The 23989-nt window shown below is 52.6% G+C and overlaps 1 protein-coding gene across 2 annotated transcripts in view; it reads left to right on the top strand.

The window, feature by feature from the left end:
• Positions 1 to 23125, top strand: part of CLCN6 (Cl-/H+ antiporter 6) — a 29717-nt gene extending 6592 nt beyond the window's left edge. Inside the window, exons 5-23 of one of the 2 annotated variants that reach the window (XM_045776851.2) lie at positions 1427 to 1493; positions 4503 to 4609; positions 5188 to 5314; positions 5949 to 6016; positions 7235 to 7293; positions 8115 to 8247; positions 8865 to 8978; positions 9292 to 9458; positions 10004 to 10130; positions 12291 to 12417; positions 12690 to 12843; positions 12947 to 13106; positions 13196 to 13302; positions 14331 to 14517; positions 15368 to 15525; positions 15702 to 15858; positions 17526 to 17633; positions 17760 to 17885; positions 20124 to 23125. In XM_045776851.2, coding sequence (XP_045632807.1) covers positions 1427 to 1493; positions 4503 to 4609; positions 5188 to 5314; positions 5949 to 6016; positions 7235 to 7293; positions 8115 to 8247; positions 8865 to 8978; positions 9292 to 9458; positions 10004 to 10130; positions 12291 to 12417; positions 12690 to 12843; positions 12947 to 13106; positions 13196 to 13302; positions 14331 to 14517; positions 15368 to 15525; positions 15702 to 15858; positions 17526 to 17633; positions 17760 to 17885; positions 20124 to 20204 — 2334 coding nt within the window. In that variant the 3' untranslated portion in view covers positions 20205 to 23125. Of the gene's footprint in view, positions 1 to 1426; positions 1494 to 4502; positions 4610 to 5187; positions 5315 to 5948; positions 6017 to 7234; positions 7294 to 8114; positions 8248 to 8864; positions 8979 to 9291; positions 9459 to 10003; positions 10131 to 12290; positions 12418 to 12689; positions 12844 to 12946; positions 13107 to 13195; positions 13303 to 14330; positions 14518 to 15367; positions 15526 to 15701; positions 15859 to 17525; positions 17634 to 17759; positions 17886 to 20123 lie in introns of those variants that run through there. The other variant, XR_006776076.2, reaches the window with a different exon arrangement.
• Positions 23126 to 23989: the final 864 nt, after the last annotated feature.

Below are 23989 nucleotides of genomic sequence, written 5' to 3'. Positions count from 1 at the left end.
TCCTCACAGGGCAGAAGGGGGCAAGAGCTCTCAGGGGGTCTTTCATAAAGCCAATGATCTTACTCGTAAGGGCTCCACGCTCAGGACTTAATCACCTCCCAAAAGGCCCCACCTCCTAATGCCATTCTAACCTAGGGGTTAGAATCTCAACAGATGAATTTCGGGGGGGGGGGTACGCAAACCTTCAGCGTGTAATAGGTTATATATATTTCTAAGCAGTGGCCCGTTTCTCTCACTGGAACGGATTACGGGTCTCATTCTTGACCCTGCATGATATACCCATGAAATGTAAGCACGCATTTAGTATAATCTAGCCACAAAGGCTGACCAGTTTTTATTTTCCTGGCATTTGTCAAATGTTTACTGTAGTAAATTCAGAGGTCAAGGAACATTTTACTAGTTAAGACAAATGGCATTCAGAAGGCCTCTTTGGTAACGTTCTCGGGTGGGGGGATCTTGGGTTGATTTTACTGTACTATTGCAGTTTCAGAGTGTCTGTTTTGCTATGTATGTTTCTGGTTGCAAATTTCCCTGTAGTAACCATAAGCGTGAGCCATTTACTTGTTAGTGTTTCTGCTGCTTTCCTATCACACTCCTTTGAACTGCCATTTATCAATGCTAGCAACTTCACCAGTCCCCTCATGCTGCTGGAAGGCAGACTTGCCTTTTTAACTTAGCAACCAGCTCCTCTTGCAACTGGCTCTCTTATCCTTCCATCTCACAACCTATTGCTTCAGTGTTTAAAAGCCTCGGGGCATTGGCTTGAGGGACGGCCAGAGTTAAAGGCCTGAAGCCTTTGATCCTGAATCCACCAAATCACAAGGCTTCCCAGCTCTCCGTGAAGCCCAGAGCAAAGACTTGGGGCTTAAAGTGGACTGGTGGAATATGAGTGGTTTTCTCTTACTTACCAGGGTAACCATTGGCTGCAAATCAAAACTGTAATATAAAGTATAAATAGTAATAACAAACATGTAAAAGCCATATACATCTGAGTAAATGTTTTTCAAAGTAATATCTTCAGCTATGTGCTTATTCAGCTAAGTAACACTGAAGATATTATCGGAGTTCTTCTGAAACTGTCTCCAGAAAATGCCAAGCAGCCCCTCACACGATTCTGGGTGATTTCTCTAGTCACCAGACAGTCTTCCTTGGTTTCACATCTTTAGCCTTTCCCTTTGTTTTATGCTCCTTCTCTCAGCTTAGCTGTGCCCCCTTCCTTTGTCCTCTGGAGGGGTGGTGGGGCCAGGCTGGCAGGGAATCTCCTGGTGTGTGAGAGTGACTAGCAGGAAACCCTTTCACTTGTTGCCTCTTGGTGACGTGGGTGCATATGCCAACCGAGAAAGGCCGGGGGGGCTCACAGCTTTTGAGCGAAGTGCCTGGGCCACAGTGGGGAAAAGCTGTGTGACGCTTTGCTTGCTCTTCACAGGTGGGTCTCTTTGTGGACTTCTTCGTACGCCTCTTCACCCAGCTCAAGTTTGGAGTGGTACAGACGTGTATCCTTTTCGTGGTTCTTGGTGTTCCCAGATGTCAGCAGTTTCTGACCCTGCTTTCTTGTCTGGAGAATAGGAGACATGATCTAGTGAAGAGCTATTTATTAACCACTTGGCTTAAGTTTTTAATTATCATTGCAGGATATAACAGGAAGAGTTTAAGAGAGAGAGACTTGTATTCAGGTTGATAAGACACAGATACCACAAAGATGCCTCTTCTTTCCACTCAGCTATAAATTCATTATAGTTCTAATCAAAACTCCAGTAGAGTTTTTCGTGGAACCGGAAAATTCTCTTCCTAAATTTGTTGGGAGGAGTAAAGGGCCAAAAGTAGTTGAGACAGTTTTGAAGAAGCATGGCACTTGCCCTACTCAATGTCATAATTGAAGATACAGCCATTGAAACCATGTCATACTGGTACAGGAATTCCCATTTAGGCCAGTGGAAGATAACAGAGGAGCAAAAATTGGCCTGTACATACAGAGAAGTAGGGTGAATGACAGAATTAATGATAAAAGTCAGTGAGGAAGAGATGGACATAATAAAAGATGCTGGGACATTGGTTATCCATCTGGAAAAATATAGATTTCTATTTTATACTATAAATTAATTCATAATGGATTGGAGATGTAAATAAGCAAAACAAAACTCTAAGAGACTATGTGATGTCAGGAGTAGGGAATAGTTTCTTAAAACTCCAGGAGGCACAAAGTGAAAGGGAATAAATAGATCAAAAAACTTGACCATGTCAAAGTACGTTTATTTTTCATACAAACAAACAACAAAAAGAACCCCTAAACCACAACAGTAAAACACCACAGAGAAATGGAAAACAAGTCCACAGCCCGGGAGAGGTTACTCACTGTGCATTTAAGAGACAGATAATTAGTATCTAGAACACTGGAAGAACTGCAGCTCAGTAAGAAAAAAGCCCAGACAGCCCAATCAAGAAACGAGCAGAGGATGTGAACAGGCAATTCTCAGAAGAGGAAAACGGAATGGTCAATAAACCATTAGAAAAAGGGGCCCCTCTCACCACTAACCAAGGAGATGCAAATTAGATAGATAGCAAGGTACACCTCCCCTGATCCCAAGTCCCTTTCTCATGCAGGCCTTGGACATGTACAAAGATGTTCATACAGCTTTGCGATTGCAAAAAGGTGAAATCACACCAAATAGGAGAATGGAAAAATTGTAATGTGTTCATACAGTATAATTTTGTGCAGAAGTTACAATGAATGGACCAGAGCTGTGTATATCAGCATGGTTAATTCTCAGAAACGTGAAGGAGAAAAAAGGGAAGTGTAGAATGTGCATAAAGTACAATCCCATTATTTTAGTTTTAGAAACACATACAACAAATGGCTACGTCAAAAATACACAGGGAATGGGGCGCCCAGCTGGCTCAGTTGGTAGAGCGTACAACTCTTGATCTCGGGGTTCTGGTTTCAAGCCCCACATTGGGTATAGAGATTACATAAAAATCTTAAAAAAAAAAAAAAAATCCAAAAAAAAATACAGTAATTTCAGGTTAGTGGTTTTTCCAGGGGAGAGAGAGACTAACATTTTAATTTTTAAAAGCAGGAGCAAATATGGCATAATGTCAAATTTATTAAAGCAAGGGATTGGGGTGAGGGAGGGGGTTTGTTACTTAAAAATGTTTGAAGTTTGATTTGAAATGTAGGGGTCCAGGAGCAAATGGTCAGAAAGGATTCCTGAGACATTTTCAGTGCAAAAAATGGGGTTTTATTAAAGCACAGGGGCAGGGCCCATGGGCAAAAGAGCTGTACCGGGATTGTGAGGAGTGGCTGAGGATATACTTTTAAATTGGGAGGGGTTAGGGATAGCGTTAAGGAATTTGGAAAGTAAGGTTCACAGGACCTTGAGGGTCTAGCTGCTGTTAAGAGAAGGTTATTTAGGGGCGCCTGGGTGGCACAGCGGCTAGGCGCCTGCCTTCGGCTCAGGGCGTGATCCCGGCGTTCTGGGATCGAGCCCCATGTCAGGCTCCTCCGCTGTGAGCCTGCTTCTTCCTCTCCCACTCCCCCTGCTTGTGTTCCCTCTCTCGCTGGCTGTCTCTGTCTCTGTCAAATAAATAAATAAAATCTTTAAAAAAAAAAAAAAGGTTATTTAGTACTGTCTAGTAAAACCTTAGTCTTGAGAACCTTCAGTGGATATCAGTGGGCCATATGCTTGGAGGATGATTGCTAACCTGTATCTTTTGGTGGGAGGGTAGAGATAGAGGAAGTTTCCAAGGGGATTTTCATATGTTAAAGAGGACTTAGAGGATCCTAGAGGTGCGGCTATGTCAAGCTAAGGTTGCTTTTCGCCTCTAGCAAAGCATCAACATTGAGGCAGTTGAGCTGCTTGAGGAAGGCCACTCAATACATTGACAAGTATTTGTCAATGAGCTGCAAGTTGTAAGGATATTTAATTTTTTCTACGTTTCTTTTGCCTCTGTTCTCCACATCCGTATTTCATAATTTAAAAATAATTCCTAGGCACCTGGCTGGCTCAGCCTGTGGAGCATACAACTCTTGATCTCGGGGTTGTGAGTTTGAGCCCCACATTGGGTGTGTAGAGATTATTTAAAAATTTAAAAATCTTTAAAAAAAATAAATCTTTTAAGTGGTTCCTTATATAGAAGACCTCTCAGACAGGTTTTTGGGTTATTTTTTTAAGATTTATGTGAGAGGGTGGGGGAGGGAGGCCCGGGGGAGGGAGAGAGACTCAAGCAGACTCCCCGCTGACCATGGAGGTGATGTGGGTCTCGATCTCACAACCCTGAGATCATGACCTGAGCCGAAATCAAGAGTCATGACTGACGCTCAACTGACTGAGCCACCCAGGCACCTATCAGACAGGTTTTTTCTTAAATTTACGTAGGGAGTGTAGGAAGATGTACGGTAAGCAGCCAACATGTTTTAGAAGAAGAGACGCTGCACCGTTTCCTACCGGTGATGGTAGGAATGCCCCCCACTGGCGAGCACGTTTTCCTTAACCCCGGTTCTGTAGCGGTGGAGGAGTGCAGCCAGAAAGGCTGCCTTGCCCTGTCCCTCCTTGAGCTCTTGGGTTTCAACTTGACCTTTGTCTTCTTGGCAAGCATTCTTGTGCTGATCGAGGTGAGGTGGTGTGGGTGTTGCCTTTTGGCTGATGAGGTTTGGATTTCCCCATCTGCACTTCTGGAATGTCTGGAAACGGAATTAGACTTGGGATATAGATTCCTGCAGAAAGCAGCCTCTCCCACACTTAGAGCTGTTTCTGAAAGTAAAGGTTTCTGCCTCTGGTGAGATGACGGAGGAAAAGTCCAGATGAGGAGGGTGGTTCTCAACCTCGGCAGCACATTAGAATCACCTAGGCAACTTTAAAGAGGACTTTATAATTTTAAAATACTTTAAAACTGACTTAAAAATGGCTGCCACCCAGCTCGAGGGAATGAGATCAGAGTCTCCGGAAGTGGAGCGCCCGCATTGGTAGATGCGTGGCCCCCGGGTGACCCCGAATCACCAGGACTTGATAGGAACGCGGCTGAGTCAGAAACGCAGGGTGGGGCCCAGCATCTGTCTTCATAGGCCCACCAGGTGATGCTGACACTGTTAAGGAGGAAGGCCCGCAATCCCCCTCATCAGCGGGGTTGTGGCGCGTAAGCCACAGAGTCGGTGGATTTCGGGTTCACGGGCATCCTTCTCTCCCCCGGCAGCCAGTGGCAGCAGGTTCCGGGATACCCGAAATCAAATGCTATCTGAATGGTGTGAAGGTGCCCGGAATTGTCCGTCTCCGGACGCTGCTCTGCAAAGTCTTCGGAGTGCTGTTCAGTGTGGCTGGAGGTGAGGGGGGTCTTTCTGACTTTTAGCCTTCCAGGTATTCCAAGGGGTGAAGGTGACAAGAAGCACTGCATATGTAAATTAAGTAGATTTGGATTTGAAGGGCCTGCCCTCAAACAGATCTCTGCAGTGTTTGTTGATGGGTTATTTTTTAAACGTAGATACTGAGTTACCCATCAGAGATACAGGACTAGCGCACATTTAGTTTTGAAGTGGAATGATCGTTTAGTTTGTGGAGTTGGTTTTCAGCAAAGTCAGCAAGCTTTTTGTGTAAACAGCCAGACTGTGAAAATTTTAGGCCTGATGGGTCAAGAGGCAAAATGGGAGATAACGATGTAGGTACTTAAACATATATGACCACTTGAAATACATCCATGTGGGATCGTAAAAACCATTCTTAGTTCTCGGGCTATAGAAACAGGCATCGAGCCTGTCTTGGCCCACAGGCCATAGTTTTCTGACTGGTCATATTAAGGTGTATTTTTTCTGATGTGATGAGAATTGGACTCTGTTTCTTACAAAGTCATGTAATCATCTCTGCTGTACAGTTGTCGAAAGGTCTACCTAGCAAAGGTCTTCTAAGCAAGAGAGCTTTCTGTGCTGACTGATGGTCTCCCCCTTTTCCACCTGCTCCCAGGGCTCTTTGTGGGGAAGGAAGGCCCCATGATCCACAGTGGAGCAGTGGTGGGAGCCGGCCTCCCCCAGGTAAGAGCTGATGGGCTGGGAGGATACGTCCCTCAGAGTGGGCCCTTGGTCGAGGCCGTGTCCATGGTTGAGCTTGTAACACATCCATTGGGAGCACCTAACATGGCCTTGGAAGCTGATGGCCATTTGGGTTGATGTGAAACTGTTCCGTCACTCAGCAGAGAGGGTAACTGGCACCCCCAGGTTTTAACAACGCCCTTCTGAGTACTCGGAGCAGCAATGGGACATAGAGAAAGTCTGTTCAAATAAAGTCCCCTGGTGCTCCCACAGCCAGTGCTGAGCTCTTGCCCATCAGGCCGTCGATAGATCACCTCCTCGTGGCCAAACCCCACGGGGCTGGAAGCACCGACCAAGGCGGTTCCGGGCCCAGGTCCGTGGCAAGGCCATTTGCAGGAGCGCAGGAGTACTCGCTGCTGCTGTTTGCCGATGTGCTCTCTGCGCCAGACTCTGTGTCCCAGCTTCGTTCGTCTTTAAAGCCACCTCACGGGTTTGGCTGTCCTCGTCCTCCCCGTCCTCAGTTGAGGAAGCCGAGGCTTAGAACTGTCCCAGGACACCAGAGGCCCCCTTCTAAAAGGTTTCCCAGACTCCCTGGCTGCAAGTTCGAGACGTCTCTTTGAACCGCCCCTTGTGGACGGCTAGCTCGGTTAGCTCTCGTGCGCTGAGGGGAGCAAGTCACTGTGGCTGCGGGTTGTCGGTGCAAAGGAGAGAAGACTCTTTCCTCCAGAGCCCATCCGTTGGTCCCTCTCTTGTTACTGTGTCCCCTCCTTCACATCAGGCACCTGGCCTCCCGGAAGTGAGCCGAGAGGAAGAAGGAGGCCAGGCGAGGCCGTGGCAGCAGCGTGAGAACTTGCTGCGCTCACTGGAAGCTGGCCGTTGGGGCCCCTTCTGTCCCGACATGCCCTGAGCAGAGCCCACTCCATCTTCTGTGGCAGCTTTCAGTTCCTCCCTCCACCCGCGGTTTCCCTTTTCTCTGTCTGACTTGTTGATATGTACCAAACGTGATTTCCAAAGATCCTAGAAATCTGAGGGGCAGGAATAGAAGTTCCTTCCAGAAGTAACATCTTTTTTTCCCCCACGTTGCAGTTTTGGCCTCTTCCTTCTTGCAACACATCTGCCTGGATGTGCTCAGGCAAAGGGGACTTTCTGGTGCCCGGGGTTCCTACAGCTCTGGCCCCTGTGGGGCCGCCCCTCCCCTCACTGTGTTTTCTCTTCCTCTAGTTTCAGAGCATCTCCTTACGGAAGATCCAGTTTAACTTCCCCTATTTCCGAAGTGACAGGTACGGAAACCGAACCCAGTTCATTGTTCATTTGCTGACACTCAGACCCCACTCCCGTCACCGTAGCTGGCTCGTGGGCTGCCCTGCTGGGCAGGCTTCGTGCGGAACCCAACTGTCAGAATGGCGGGGGGTTGGAATGCTTCTGAAAATAAGCATGAAGGCCAGGCTGGCATCATGGCTTCTATTTTGTCATGACATAAGGCATAGAACCATCTCAGGCAATGAAGAAGATGGTCTGGTATTGAAAACGACCAGGGAAGTCCACAGGCGTATGATCAAGAATGTGTTTTATATTCCAAAGTGATGTACTTGGTCCGCCACCTTTCTGGGTTGGAAGGTGCTCTTCTGGGTCCTTTTTCGCCCTGTGGGATTCATGTGGGTGACTGACGTGCACACCCCGCTTGCTCGGCCTTCGGAATCGGGGGCCCAGGTTCAGAGTCGTCTACCTTGTCCTGTTGGGATTCCTGCGGGTCACGGTTACCCGCTCCTGGCACTTTCACTGCTGCCGTGGCTTCTGGGAGAAAGATCTGGTGAGAGTGCGGCTCAGCAGTGACTGACGAAGTCTGTGCTCTGCCTGCTGAGCTGGTGGCTGAGAGCCCACGTTCAGAGCAGACTGATGTCAGGGAGCCCCTCCGACTACCGAGAGTGTTTGGCCCTTCGGGAAACTGTCTGTGCTGGGGAGTCTTACCAGACACCTGCCCGTCGTAAGCCCTGACTGTTCGTGGGTCACAAGTACGATGTTGGTGGACAAGGAAGTGAACAACTGCCTTTTGGGGCCTGAGGATTGTTTTTTAAGTAAGTCACCTCTGTTCTCCCCTCAGAGACAAGCGGGACTTTGTATCAGCAGGGGCGGCTGCCGGAGTTGCTGCAGCTTTCGGGGCCCCCATCGGGGGTACCCTGTTCAGTCTGGAAGAGGGCTCGTCCTTCTGGAACCAGGGGCTCACGTGGAAAGTGGTAAGGAGGACTTTTAATGAAAGCGACTCCTACACTTAGCCACCCCCTCGCCCCCAAACTAAACTGGACATCTCTGACTCTGTACGGTCACCTATCATTTGATGAGACCGAGAGGATTGACTTTCTCAGAAATTCCTTTGCTCTAGACCTGTAACCTCCAAACGGTTGACTTTTCTGTACTTTTCATATCAAGACCCCGCATCCGCACATCAAACCGCCATTGTCCTCTCCTGAACCATCTGGCCTGAAAACAGGAGACCGGCTGGAGTCAGAGGCAGGCAGTGGCAGAGGCTGGACTTGAACCCGACCTGGCCGCCTCTCTAGACTAGCGTGTTCCTCCTCTTGTGGTTACTGTTCCTTTTTGGGCACACGGACTAGACCACAAGAGGCTCTGAGTAAAGAGGCTCTCGCAGTAGGCCGTTGAATGCAGACTTCTCACAGCCCGACTGACAGTTTTCGCACCTGCGGAGTGCTCGGTGCAGTGGTTACCAGGGCTCTGTGTCCAGACCTGGAGGTGCGGGTTTCTGCGGGAGGCCGTGGGTTTTCTGAGGCCACTCCTGGGAGAAGGTAGGACTTGTGACCCCTGAGTGCTCTCATCTTTGTCCCCTGTCTCCTAGCTCTTCTGTTCCATGTCTGCCACCTTCACCCTCAACTTCTTTCGTTCTGGGATTCAGTTTGGAAGTTGGGGTTCCTTCCAGCTGCCCGGATTGCTGAACTTTGGCGAGTTTAAGGTATGTTTCGTCCTTTCTTCCACAGGTTTTTTGGGGTTTTGGGGGTTTGTTTTTTACTTGACCCATGAAAATTGTTTTTAAGTACCAGAGAGCAGTGGTCAGAAGGGTAGGCAGAGCTTCTAGTGGGGTCTCTCTGGCCCGTGAGTGTCCTGTGCGTGCTCAGTGCTCCGTGTGGGCAGGCTTCCGGCTCTGCATTGGCTCTTGTAGATGGAAAGCAGACTTGCCTCTTATTTCTGTCTTCTCTGCTTCTGGCCCTTCCTGTTCTCATGGGCACTCTGGTTTTTCTCTCTCCCTCCCTTGCCCCTTCTCTCAGTGCTCTGACTCTGATAAAAAATGTCATCTCTGGACAGCTATGGATTTGGGTTTCTTCGTCGTGATGGGGGTCATTGGGGGCCTCCTGGGAGCCACGTTCAACTGTCTGAACAAGAGGCTTGCAAAGTACCGCATGCGAAACGTGCACCCGAAACCTAAGCTCGTCAGGTACCGGCTCGCCTCCCCCAGCCTGCCGTGGCTCCCTGAGCTTCGTGTGGACCAGGCCGTCTCTCCCGAGGAAGGCGCTTGTGGGAACGGACTCTACTTCCCACACCGGCTTTGATTTCCTGTCTAAGACTAAAAACGGAGACAGGGTCGTAGATCTCTATTTGTCAGACGGGCCGAAAGGCTGAGTCTGAGCTTAATTGACATCCGAGGTGCTGGTCGCCTCCCAGCCATGAGGACACATGACAAAGTCAGAAGGGTCGATGAGATTCTCTGCCCGGGACCTAAAATGCAAGGCCATTTTGTTCCTCAGAGAGAGGTGCTGTGGATGTAGCAGCCCACGTTCCTGGCTCCCCACGGTTGACGTACAAATTGCTAGAATGGAGCAAAGTCGCTGACAAAGTCTGCACGTGTCCTGCCTGACTCGGGGCTGCTGTGCATGCTCTTTGGGGAGATGAGGGTTGGAGGGAGAGAGGGTTGTGTTGTTTAGTGTCTGAGGCCGGGGTGTCTTTTTTAGCTTGTCGTAACCTCCATGCTTTGCTTCCTAGAGTCTTAGAGAGCCTCCTGGTGTCTGTGGTAACCACCGTGGTGGTGTTTATGGCCTCGATGGTGTTGGGAGAATGCCGACAGATGTCTGCTTCGAGTCAAATCGGTAATGACTCATTCCAGCTCCAGGTAACCCCTGTGCACCTGCTGCCTTTGTCCTATCCCCGCAGAGAGGAAGAATCCAGAACTGTGTGACTTGTCTCTGCTTAGGGCTAGTAGATGTTGTGTTCGTTGCTCTACACCTGTGTCCGATTGCTAAGAGAGAGAGGAATCTGTAGGAGCCTTTTCACTGAAGAGAGTGTGTGCATGCTCTTTTTCACTTTTATGAAGAGTCATGGCCATCATAGAGGGGAGCTCCTCTCTCTCTCTCTCTCTCTCTCTCTCTCTGTTGAACAAAATTCACTGGAGACAAGCTCAGGAAGCTTCTGGCATCTCCTGGTTCTTACTGGGTTTAGGCCATTTACTACCTTATGTTCTTGTTCCATTTCTCCTTCTCTCTTCTTAGGAAGATGTAGTATTTTCTAGAACCTTTCCCTGAAAGAGCAGGGGCAGTGAGGGAGGCATTGGAGCTTACTCTGCCCTGCAGTTTTTTGGTCCAAGCAGTTTTTGGTCCAAGCCGGTGGGTCTGAGAGCCGCATGTGGTCAGCCAGATGCATGGTTCTGGCCTCTGGGGTAGAGGCCCGGGGTGTTCCCTAAGTACCCAGTCTTCTTGTTACCCCTGAGTAGCCGCTCACATCCCTCAGGGCCTTGTTGGGGGCTTTGTCTTGGATGGCTGCCCCTTTGGCGTCCCCAGGAACGTCCACGAACAGCAGTGTGTAGATCAGGGCTGGGCGAACTGCGGCCCGTGGGCCAGGTCTGACCTTTGGCATCTGCTTGTTTCTGTGTAGCCCCAAGCTAAGAATGGTGTTCACCTTTGTAAGAGTGTTTAAGAAAAAAAGGAAGAACGTGCAACAGAGACTCTACGTGGCCTACAAAGTCTAAAATAGTTACTGTGTGGCCCTTTTAGAAAAAATTCACCAACCCCTGTTACTCATTATCCCGAGGCTACCTCGTTACCAGACCAGTATTTTCCAAACGTGTTCTGCGGAACATGGATACCTTCGATTCACAAACAAATAGAAAAGAATCCTGTGGTCTAACGGGTCAGCCGGAATTAAGCGAGCTGCTCTAATACAGGATTACCGAGGGCGCTGAAAGTTCCATCCGTGTTACGGGTGTTTGGGTGTTTGTCGTGTGCCCGCCGTTCCACGAAGCACCTCGCGGACATGACTTCATTGAGTCCTTGCCACCGCCATGTTCGCTGGTATTATTATCCCCATTTCACAGGGGAGAAAACAGACAAAGAGAGGTCTTTTTTTTTTTTTAAGATTTTATATATTTATTTGAGAGAGAGTCAGAGAGTGAGAGAGAGCAGAGAGAAAGGGAGAAGCAGGTTCCCCACTGAGCAGGGAGCCCGATGCGGGACTCGATCCCAGGACCCTGGGGTCACGCCCTGAGCCAAAGGCAGATGCTTCACCAGCTGAGCCCCCAGGCGCCCCACAAAGTGAGGTCTTGACCCGATCTCTCAGCTGGTGGTATACACCGTGAGGTCAGCCTCACTCGCATTTCACAGGTGAGGCTGAGAAGCTTCACGGGAGGCGCCGCTCCCACACTCGCTGGAGGGGGGCAGCGTCAGAGGCAGGTCCGTCTGATGCTGGAGCCTCTGCTCGGCCTTCAGCTGGGTCTCTGATCTCCAGTAAGGGCTGCGAAGCGTCTCAGCACATTCACCTGCAGGACTCTCTCCAGGGAGCCCTTGGATCTACATAGTTGGGACACACCGCATGTGCGGATCATTCCGACATCGCCTCACACCCGAGCCACGCACATTTCTGTTTGGCAGCTCCTCCCTGCCAGGTTCCACCAGCAGGGGGCACTGCCCTGCTTCCCTCGGCCGTCCTCACCCACACGTCGCAGTGCAGGGGGCTCTCGGGCCAGGCTTCCAGCAGTATCACTCAGAAGATGAGCCTGGCGAGAGGGTGCAGAGCTGGATGCATGGTGAATTTCACCGTCATAACTCACGAGCCCTCGTCCCGGTTCTTTCCTTCTCAAAGCAAGGGAATACAGTATCACGATTGGCTGCTCTGGGCTAGAGAGCGATTTTTTTGTCATCTGTTTCATTTCCGGAGAAAGGTTGCAAGCCAGACTTTCTCCACCTTACCAGAGACCTCCTGCTCTAAGAGTTGAGCGCCCTGGTCAGGTTTACTGACGTCGTAATGACCTCGTACTGATTTTCTGATTGCTGTGTCTTAGGTTACATCAGAAGATGTCAACTCAAGCATCAAGACCTTTTTTTGTCCCAATGAGACCTACAACGACATGGCCACGCTCTTCTTCAATCCCCAGGAGTCTGCCATTCTTCAGCTTTTCCATCAGGATAGTGAGTATCTGTGAGCCCGCCTGTTCTTGGGTGATTGATTTTTTTTCTGCGGGGAACAGATGATGATTCCTCTGTCCCTTCTGTTGGCCCACGGACACAACCTCAATTCTGTGCAAAATAGGGCCTTTTCTTTGTACTAGCAGCCCAGACAAGGCCGGAGTCTGCCTCCAGTGAACTGGTTGGGGTGTGGAAGGACCTGGAAGGGGCCAGGGCAGCCCGGCAGGCCTTGGTGGTGTCTGGTGGTGGGACTCAGGTCGGTTCTTGCCTCGCAGGTACTTTTAGTCCCATCACTCTGGCCTTGTTCTTCGCACTCTATTTCTTGCTTTCATGTTGGACCTACGGCATTTCGGTGCCAAGTGGCCTTTTTGTGCCCTCCCTGCTGTGTGGAGCTGCTTTTGGACGTTTAGTGGCCAATGTGCTCAAAAGGTGAGTGTGTGCGTATCCGTGCGTGAGCACGCCGGGGTGTGCATGGGCACAAGTGTGCGAACTTGTGATTCCAAGTCGTGGTCTCGGCTTCTTTCTTGCCCAGCTACATCGGCTTGGGCCACATCTACTCGGGGACCTTCGCCCTGATCGGTGCCGCAGCTTTCCTGGGCGGGGTCGTCCGCATGACCATCAGTCTCACGGTCATCCTCATCGAATCTACCAACGAGATTACTTACGGGCTGCCCATTATGATCACTCTGATGGTGAGTGCTGCCCTTCCAGGCCTGTCTCCGGTACAGGGCCAAGTTCACACCCCAGCCGCCTCTTTTCAAGTCTTTGTTTTGTGTTTCAGGTGGCCAAATGGACAGGGGACTTCTTCAACAAGGGCATTTATGATATCCACGTGGGCTTGCGAGGTGTGCCGCTCCTGGAATGGGAGACGGAGGCGGAAATGGACAAGTAAGACCGTGTCTTCTTTCTCTTCTGTTCTAGTTTCAGAGTTACGATCTCGGGCCTGAGGGGTGTGTGCATCAGGGTGGGAAGTGGTGATTAAGATTCTGGGGTGGGCGTCCAGTGAACCAGTAGATAACTACCGGAAGCAGCTGGGTGTGGTGGGGAGCTGGGAGGGCGGAGGCCTGCGGCTGCTACATGGTTTGGTGCGGCTCCCAGCGCCTTCTGGTTCCGCGTGAAAGGAGGTCTGGGGTCAGGTCTGTGTTATGACTGCATGTTTCCGCTAAGGGCCTGCTAAGCCCCGTGAGTGAGAACCAGCCTGCCTCACACGTGCCCCATGAAATGTCATGCTGTCAGTGGCGATTATTCTGGGCATAATCGCCAGTTTATCCATCCGCCCGCAGATGGTTTGGGCCTCCTGTGTCCAGGGACCCCACAAGGCCCTTATGGTCCAACAGAGGGACCAACAAACTTCTGTAAAGGGGTGGATGGCAAATATTTGCAGCTTTGCAGGCCACGTGGTCTCCGTTACAACTCCTCTGCTCCGTCACTGCTGTGTGGACGGAGCCAGAGCCAGAGAACATATGTAAATCAGCGGGAGAGGCCACATTTGACCTGGGCCCTGGGGTTGCCACCTGCTTTAAAGGGACAGCCCAAACTTTTTTCTTTTTTTTTTTTTTTTTAATTCTAGTAGTACCATCAGTAATTCAGTGGTGATACGAGGGATGTACCATGGAGGGCTGAGGAGGGGATGGCTAACCACCCGGGCAAATAGATGGCGTTTGTGGTGAGGGGACTTCTTGTATTGAGCTGAGGAAAGGCCCACCAATTCGGCAGAGCAGGGAGGGGTGTTCCAGGCATGGGGAAGGGCTTTTGCCCAAGGAGAGAAGTACAGAGGAACGTGTGTGTTCAAAGAACCGCAGAGCTGGCTCAGAAGAGGGAGCTCGGTGGCCCGGACCATGCGGGAGAGCCAGGACTCGCTCCCGGGATACTGCGGGCTCTCTCATGAGGCGGAACGCCTTTCCTTCCTCCCCCAGACTGAGAGCCAGTGACATCATGGAGCCCAACCTGACCTATGTCTACCCGCACACCCGCATCCAGTCTCTGGTCAGCATCCTGCGCACCACGGTCCACCACGCCTTCCCGGTGGTCACGGAGAACCGGGGCAACGAGAAGGAGTTCATGAAGGGCAACCAGCTCATCAGTAACAACATCAAATTCAAGGTACAGCAGCCCGAGGAACGGTGGGCAAGAAATAAGCAGTTCCTTGACGTACACGCTGACGCAGTGCCTGCCACGCCCTGTCGGTGGGGGCGCTGGTTGGCTCTCAGGGAGAATCTGCCTCTTCGTTATGTGCGGCAGTGAGTGTAGACGGGATAGCGAGTGTGGACTTTATTTGGCCGTCAGGATATGTGTCCATTCTCACTCCAGCAAGCGTGCAGATGGATTTTTTTGTTTTAATCAACATGATTTATGGCATGTAAGTGGTATCGGGAGGTTTCTAGAGTTGCCTGTGACAGAAACGGACTTTGGCCTACTTAAGACAGAAAGGGAAAGCTGCTGGAAGCTGCAGGACTGACAGGAGAGCTGGAGGACCAGAGCGGCCCGCCGGGCATGCAGGCGGCTGACAGACACCCTGAAGGGTGTTAGGGGGCGTGGGGGCCAGCCCTGCTCCTGAGTTGAAATGCCGGCAGAGGGAGAGCCCCTCACTCCGGCCATGAGCCCCTGTGGCTCTGGGGGGCGGGGCACGTACATTGTCAGTCCCACCATGACATGACGGCGGAGAGGGATTCCCCCTGGAGAGTTGAGGTGCTGTCCCCAAATCAAAGGAGTAGAGAAGTTGGGCTGGCAGAAACCGCAGGATCTACAGGCCCTGAGGCTCAGAGAGACTCCCTTCAACCCCAAGCCTGGAGCCATTGCAAAGATGCCTTAAATTTCCTGTGTCGGCATATACTTGACCCCACTGTCACCCGAATCCTTAAGCTGCGTAGATGCCGTGGTGGTGTGCCCGTGGCCAGCAATCCGTGGCCTGCCCGGTAGAAACTTCTGTCCCCATCACCCTCTGCACGCACAGAAATCCAGCATCCTGACGCGGGCTGGTGAGCAGCGCCGACGGAGCCAGTCCATGAAATCGTATCCGTCGAGTGAGCTGCGAAACGTATGTGATGAGCACCTGCCCTCCGAGGAGCCGGCCGAGAAGGAGGACCTCCTGCAGCAGATGCTGGAGCGAAGGTGAGAGCATGGCCCCCCGCACACCCGCCTGCAGGGCTCACGAGGGGCCAGCACACTGCTCGTAAGCAGCTCCTGAGCTTCCGGGGGGTCTGGGGAGCTGCTTGGGGCCGTGGGGGGAAAGCAAGAGGCAATCCTGCTGAGGGTATGCTAGGCAGCGTCTGGTTTTTATGTAACAGATACACTCCCTACCCCAACCTATACCCTGACCAGTCCCCGAGCGAAGACTGGACCATGGAGGAGCGCTTCCGCCCTCTGACCTTCCACGGCCTGATCCTGCGGTCACAGCTTGTCACTCTGCTCGTCCGAGGGGTTTGTTACTCGGAAAGTCAATCAGTGAGTCTCTCTGCTCTGCACCGGGGTTCTGGAAGGCACGAGGGTGGTAGGAGCGCAGTCCCCGTGCCTCGGTGGGGACAAGAGCCAGTACTTGGGGAGTCCGTGTGCCAGTGGGCGGCTGTCCAGGGGTGCGTGCAGCCCTCGGCCCCCTCTGCTGCGCTTTGTGCCTCTCGGGGACAGTACGGTGGGGGGACGCCCCAGTCACCCTCCCCTTAGTATGTGTACTGCTTGTCAAGTGTCGTTTTCGCCTGGAGACTTTTAATGTAGTTTCTACACTTTGATTTCTGGTATAAGTGAACTTTTTTACTTTTTTTTTTTTTTTTTTTTTTTAATGCTGCTTTTCCCGTTAATTCCCTTTTCTTTTTCTTTCATTTGGTATTTGTGGAGATAAGCAGGGATGGTTGGGGTGTGTTGTTCAAAGTTGTTCAAAGATGCCCTGAAGACCCACTCATCCCCACATACTTCGCCCCCTTTAGAGGGAACTTGAAAAGGTGGCCCAAAGGCCTACTTTCCAAACGGACTCTCTGGCTCAGCTCTGGCCCACGGAGGCCAGCCCTGCGGTCACTCGTGGTCCTGCTGGCCTGTGGAAGAGCAGCCAGCATGGGGCGGACAAAGGGGCCACAGGTGAAGTGGCCGGGCCCGGAGGTGTGGTCTTTGGTGAGGACAGCCTGGCTGTTCGTGGGTCGAGGTGGTGTGTGGGGCACAGGAGGGGTGAAGTGGGCTGGGTTGCAGAGGCCTTGCCTGAAGGCAGAGAGCAGCTGGAGCTGGCCTCATGAAGCGCTGGGACCTGGGTGCCACTGGGCAGGCGGTGGGCAGGGAACACAGTGTGCGGAGAGTGGAGTTGTGGGGAGAGCGATCGGGGCCGAGCAATGACCGGCACCTGCGGCCACTGTGCCCGGCCTGAGAGCCAGTGAGGGCTGAGGGGAAATCCAGAAGACTCGGATGCAGGGATGGTAATAAAGCTGCTGTGTCCAGTTAATTGCCACAAACTGGGGGGCTACAAACAACAGAAGTCTGTTCTTTTCACGGTTTTCAAGGTCCAAGTTCACACGCCAGCAGGGCCTTGCTCTCTCCAGAGGCTCCAGGGGAGAATCGCTCCCTGCCTTCCTCGTTTGTGGAGGCCGCCAGCCATCCCTGGCACTCCTTGACCATAGACAGGTCCCTCCAGTCTCTGCCTCTGTTGTCACATGGTCTTCTCCCTGTGTCCTCTCCTCTTCTTAGAAGGACACCAGTCACTGGACTTCGGGCCCACCCTAGTGCAGCCTGACCTCATCTGAACTTACTTATATCTGCAGAGACCCTGTTTCCTGTATGGCCACGTGCACAGCGGGAGTTAGGACTCAGACATGTCTTTTGAGGGACACACGTCAACCCATGAGACCTATTAGCTCTTCTCCCATTTAGACTCCGGCACAAGCCATCTCCATTTTATAGACGAGGAGAAACAGGTTCAGAGAGATTAGGAGACTCGCCGAGGGGGGCACAGTGAGGCCTGGCTGGGAACTGGCTTCAGACCAGGGCGTCTCACAGCAGAGCCCCCGGTTCTGTACCGTCTTGCGCCGGGTGAGGCCGTGGCCGGTGGTGTGGACGTAGAGAGGGAGGGGCTCCGAGTGTGCCGCCGCGGGTTGCCGTGCTGGGTGCAAGGACCTGTCTGGTTGGGGTTGCAGAGTGCCAGCCAGCCGCGCCTTTCCTACGCCGAGATGGCTGAGGATTACCCACGGTACCCCGACATCCACGACCTGGACCTGACGCTGCTGAACCCTCGCATGATTGTGGTGAGCAGGGCTGTGCCTTGGGGGCGGGGCCCCCACAGAGGAGCCGGCCGCTGCTCGTCCGTGCGTTCGCGACTCATCCTGGGTAGGGCGCAATTGGCCGCCGGTGACGTGTTGTCTTCTCTGCAGGACGTCACCCCGTACATGAACCCTTCGCCCTTCACCGTTTCACCTAACACCCACGTCTCCCAAGTCTTCAACCTGTTCAGAACGATGGGCCTGCGGCACCTGCCCGTGGTGAACGCCGTGGGAGAGGTGAGTCCGACTTCCGGCTGTGCCGGCAGCCTCGCCTGCCTTCTGGACCCTGTCCCCACTGCGTGCGAGTCAGGGGTTCTCAACCAGCAAGGTTTCTCAGACTAAAACCTCTTCCTCAGCCCTTGGAGGACCCGTCCCCCTCTCCCTCCTGCATGTTTCTGACACACACTCTCCGCTCGGCCGGCAGGTATCGCCAGGGTCACGATGCTGCGGGAGAGCACAGGGCAATCGTCCCCAGTGTTCCTCTTCTTCACCCTCCTCTTCACCCTCTGTCAGGCCGGCGCCTCCTGGAGGAGGGGTCCGCTCCCCACCCGTTCTGGGCATTTATGACATTAAATGAAAGAATTTCAAGGAAAATGCTTAAAGAGTTTTGAAAGATACAACTAGTAATCAGCGCTGGCAGTCTTTCCTGTTTTTTTTTTTCTTAGAACTCCATTGTTTTCCTCGTTATACACTTATTATTTGGTTGTTAAAAAAAAGAAGAAGAAGAAAATATAGAGAAGCAGAATACAAACAAAAAATAAATGCCCACCTCTTATTTCTACAGAGGTAGCCATGCCGTCTTCTCAGTGTAGCTCCTTTGTCTTTTTTCCCTTTGCATCGACAAGCAGAGATTTTACGTACCCAGTCTTAATGAGAGTGTTACCGCTACGTATGCTGTTTAATACCCTCGCGGTTTGCGTCATCTGTAGGAAAGGCCTTTCCGTGGCAGGAAGCGTTCGCTTACGGTATTTTAGCGGGCTCGGCGTCCCACTGGACGGCTCTCCACTCACTTACCCAGCCGTCCTCTGTTGGGGGACGTGTAGTTAAACGTCACTGCCGTGATCACCCTCTTGAGGCCTTTGACGTTTGTCTCCAAGTCGCCCTCCGGGAAGTGAAACTTCTGTAGACAGGGTCCTCCGGCAGAACACAGGCCCGGCCCAGCCTGCTCTTCTGTGGGCATAGTTGCAGTGCGTGAAACTGTTCCTTGAAACACAAGCGCAGTGGCGGTTCTAACACAGTTTCCAGTGCGAAGCACCTGTGTCAGTGAGACGTGAGCAGCGGCGGCTGCAGCAGCCGTGAATGCTCTGATTGTCCGCAAGCTGGCGAGACGTCCCACAGCGGACCTCCCTTCTGACCCCTTCTACCTGGAGATGGCATCAGACCCCGCACGTTAACGGCTCAGCCCGACAGGACTGCCCCCCCGCCACCACTTCAGATGCCATTCAAAAGTCCAAATTGGCACCTGTGTTTCTGGCCAGTTGGCTGTACATTGAAGGTTCCCGTGATCTGCTCCTAGAGCTCAGGAGGACAGTTTACTCACCAGATGATCGGCGGACCATGAAAGGATGTGACCCAGGAACGGCAGGATGGAAGAGAGGCAGGGGGCAGGAGTGTGGGACGGGGTGCCAGGCTTCCACGCCCTCTCGGGCACACTACCCTCCTGGCACCTTCCGTGTCGCCGGAGTGGAGGCTGTCCACACCCCGTAGTTCAGGAACTTCGTCAGTGGCTTCCTCACAAACACGCACGTGATTGATCGCGTCATGGCCCCGTTGGTGATTGATTCAGCCTCTGGCCTTCCCCGCCCACAGATGAGGGTTGGGCGATGGGCCCTCCCCCCTTAGGGGCTTTCTAAAAGTTTATCATTCACACAAACTCAGGTATAGTTGGGGCTCGTTGTGAATGGTAGAGGGCACCTTTCTTACTCATCACTTAATTCCAAGAGTTCTTAGAGTTTTGTGCCAGGAACTAGGATGCAGACCAAGTACGTATTTCCTGTTACAATCACTATCACAAGGACTCAGGTGGTGCCGAGAGATGGTATTTACGAGCCGCAGCGGGGTCTCGCGGTCTCGGCCGCTCAGGAGCCGGCGTTGGGCCGTGTCTCTCGCACGCATGCGTGAAGCAGGCGGCGGCTCATGGGAACTGAGAAGGCCGGTGAGCTTGTGCCCTGTTGAAAAAAGACATTCAAATTCAGAGTTCAGCTGGCCCAACTAAAATCTCCCTTGGAGCTGAATTTGTCCCGTTGGCCTCCAAGTGATGAGCCCTCATTACCTGTCGATCTCCTTGTCACCTGGAAACTGGGTAGCCTTGAAGTGCGCAGCGTGACCAGCTTGCCGCGTCTGTCCCGGCGCGCTGTGGGTGGGGCTTCTGTCGCCTCTGCTTACGGTGACGCACAGGGCCAGCCGCGTCTGCTCCCGTCCCTGCCCCGGTGGGTTTGCTCTGCAGGTGACGGGGTCTTTTTCTCCCTGTCCTAGATCGTTGGGATCATCACTCGACACAACCTGACCTACGAGTGTCTGCAGGCCCGGCTGCGGCAGCACTACCAGACCGTCTGACGGCTCAGGCGGCCGCGCTGCCACGCGCCAGCCCGCCCTGTCCCAGAGCTGCCCCGGGCGGGGTGGGGGGGGGGCAGCTGGGGCTGTTCCAGGACACGGAAGATTCCCACTCACCCACTCGCTCGGAAAGCCGCCAATCATCGAACACCTCGCCAGTCAGCGATCCTGGGAATGGTGTCCAACTGCGCGCGAGAGCCTGGGCTTGTCTGACTTTCTCAGCAAGTATCTTCCCGTTTCCTGCTCCCCGCTCTCCTGCCGTCCAGCATGGGCCCCTGCCCCAGGTCCCTCCACCCCACACGTGCCAGGACCAGAGGGAGCATCAGGCCTCAGCCCCCGGGGAGTGACACCCAGAGCAGTTTTCCTGCTGCCTCCTGCCACTTTCCTAGGGAAACCAGCTGTTGCCTTAAACTGTAACGGGAGGGGCTTTGGCCAAGGCAAGCGCTGGGGCGAAGGCCAGTTGCAAAATTAAGTGAGTTACCAAATTGAGGGACTGAGGCATGGAGCTTACCCGTGTTCCAGGGGGGCTTCCTGCGTTGGGACTCTTGACAGGCGCACCAGTTCATTTGAAGGGGAACACGGCCTCCTGGGGGGGCTGCTGCCCTGGGCCCGCCCCCGTGGTCACGGCCACCTCAGAAGCGCCGCCCTCCCAGAAGCACAAGTCCCATGGGTCGTCCCGGAGGGTGAAGTCTGACGACTTAACTGCCGCCCTAGCTTTTAGCATTTCGGCTTCTCTCCTGGTGACTCCGTGGTCCGTCCCTCGTCCCTCCCCTCAGCACCGAGTTACTGACTTCCCGTGAGTTCTTACACTGTCTTCCTGGTGAGGCAGCCACAGCCCAGGTGTCTCCCCCCTCTGCACCCCCCCCCAGTTAGCTAAAAGCAGGGCACCCCATGATAAAACTGCTTAGCCCAACTCTGGGGAATGGTACTGTTACCTCTGAGACAGATAGAAGCCAGTCTTGAACGAGTGAGCCCTGCAGGAATGTCCTGTGGCCGAGAGGCCGGGTTCAGACAGAGCAGATGGCTTATTCCAGGAGGAGGGCCTGTGCCCGTCACACCCCTGTCTCACACACACACACACACACACACACACACACCCGCTGCTAGCTGTCGCCAGTCCACTGAGGGACCTGGACATGGAAACTGTGCTGGGGGGGAGGGACACCTGCCAGCACGTGCCCCAAGGCCTGAGCAAGAACTCTGGGAAGGAAGCCTCTCTGTCTCTCCGTGACGGCATGTCTCTCCAGGCTGGGGGGCCCCTCTCTGACCAGGCCCCCAAAGTGAACACTTGGTGTCGGGTATTTGCACTTCACTTTCCTCTCAACCTCTGTGCTTGCCCCCTGCTTGCATCCACACCCTGGCCTGTCTCCTGCAGCCCTGTGGCAGACATGCTTGGGGACTCAAGATGCCTTTCATTTGCATACAAGTTTGTGTTGGGTTTTTTTTGTGTGTAAACTGTGGCAGTTGCCCCAGAGCTCGCCCTCTGCCTGGGGCTGACTCCCGTTGCCAGGACTGCCATGCAGCCTGGGGGTGGGCGCCTTTCTCAGCGTGGCCGGCTCAGGTCCTGTGCTCAGCCCGCTCTGCTCCCCTAAGTGAGGGGGCTGCCTCACCATCTTTCCCATCTGTCTGTGCCCCCCACCCGCACTCCATCCTTCCCATTTTCTTATCTTTTTGACCAAAAATACTCTGACTTCTAAATGTTTCAGCTTCCTTGGATGCATTTGACCTGTGAAATGTGGATGGGACCCCCAATAAGTAGTAGGGAAACCACAAGGACCAGAAAGGCAAGCCCTTCTAAAGACGGTGGTGTTCGGCCCACTGCCACTTTATTTTAAGGCAGCATTCAGAGCTTGGCCACGTTATTTCTTCCTTTTATGAAGAGGGAAACCGGTTGCCCAAGTCAGGAGAACGTCAGGACTGCCCATCACAGAAGCTGATGAATCCCCTCTTCCCATTCGTCAGTGAAATTGGCAGAACTAAGGTCCTGCGGGGGGATCCTCTGGCCTCCAGGGCTCTGGGGTCACCAGCTGCCTGGCTCAAGGCCGTCCCGGGTGAATGTGTTGGGAATTTATCCCTCATGCACATCCAGTCCCCCCTTCGTTCCCACTGGAATAGCCCAGAGGTAGCTGACAGAACGCACGCGCCTCCCTCCGCATGAACTGACTGCACGGCCGCGAGGTCCCAAACTCCGGCCCCTCTGGAAAGGCACACTGCTTCTTGTCCTCCGTGGGTGTCTGCCCTTACCAGATAAGCCCAAAGACAACCACTGCCCCACTTGTAACAAATAACTGGAAGCCTCACTCCTCTGATAGTTGGAAACCCACGTTGTCCACATCCCACCTATTATCAGCCCCTTTGCCCCTTGGTGGTAACGGTACGTCCACACACACAAGCCACAGGGGGCTCTGCGGCTGGCTAGAGACGGTTTTCTGTGTGCCTGCTGTCTCCCACTGGATGGTTCACGTTCCCCAGCTGAGGAGCCGGGCAGGTAGGGAGCCAGAGTCCCTCCCAATTGTGGGACCTTGGCACTTGGGAAGGATTTGCTCATGACCTTGTTTAATGAACGGTTCCTGGCTGGGATGGACGCTTGCTTGCTTGACCCAACCAACTGTAGGACATTTCTGATGCAAAATTGTGTACTGACACAGCTGTCAGAAAGAAAGCCTCTGGAAAGGCCAGAGGCACCGTCCCAGGCCCCGTAGCATCGATGTGCAGTATTACCCACGGCTCCCAACCGTGGCAGGCTTCCTTCTTTCTGTTCGCACTGTTGGTTTAGATAGTAATACTAGCTAATTCTGTTGTGTACATACATTGTGTTTTTTTTAATTTGTAAAATTATATTTTTATTTGAACTTTTGGAACTTGGAAGTTCTCATTGTAACCGTAACATGTCAGAATAAAATGTCTTCATCTGTCTCCTTTAACCTCTTGTCTCCACGGTGCTTGCTGTAGAGTGATAATGTGGTTTTCATTTTACTCTTTCTACTATGTAAAAATCACAAAGCCAGAGAATAGATTTACGGTCTCAAGAGGTCTCCTTCTAAAGCTTTGCCAGCAAGACTTCATTCCCAGGGATCCACTTGCTACCGAGTCCTTAGCAAAAATCATAAAGTTCCCAGTCTTCTGTCCCTTCAAATCAACGCCGTGCGATCTTGTTTACCGATGCTTTCCTCCTGTAAAAACCTACCTATTTTCTCAGCTGCCACTACCCACAGTAGCAGACAGGATCCATGTGTATTCCGACAGTGCATGTTTAAGAATTTGCCCCTGTAACAGGTTCCCCAGTGTCCAACCAGAAGTACAATCGGTGCTGAGGCTGTAGACATTCGGGGCTGCCTTCTGCTGCCGTCCGTCGCTGCTCTCTGTTTTGCCAGAAACAGGATTTTCTTGGTCTCCGGTTGATCCGCCTCAAGTTGCCATTCCACCAGCACTAGGAACTGTGTCCGTCAGTGCTGTCCCCTCCACCTGTCCCCAGGTTTACTGAGCTCCAGGGACACTTTCTGTGAATTCAGCACTGTTTCGTTTGGGGAAGACCCACCGTGTCACAGTGACCCCTTGGGAGTCTGCCCAGTTCCCCACACTGCCCACCTAGAAGCTCCCACTCCCCGGACCTCAGGAGCCAAGTTTGGACAGACACTTTTTCCTGTCTCTGCTCCCATCCTTATTAGTCCTTCTCTGCTTCTTGGTTTTCCACTCTTCTGTGTTCAAAGTGCACATGAAGAAGATTTTTGTTGGAAGTGGTTAGATTAGAGGTCTTTCCCCCACTCCACTCCCTAACCATCAACTCA

Source organism: Ursus americanus, chromosome 33 (genome assembly GCF_024610735.1).
Source record: "Ursus americanus isolate L20-20 chromosome 33, mUrsAme1.1.p, whole genome shotgun sequence".
NCBI classification, from domain to species: domain Eukaryota; kingdom Metazoa; phylum Chordata; class Mammalia; order Carnivora; family Ursidae; genus Ursus; species Ursus americanus.
The sequence above is the reverse complement of the archived record's forward strand: the minus strand, read 5'-3'. Positions and strand labels throughout refer to the sequence as shown.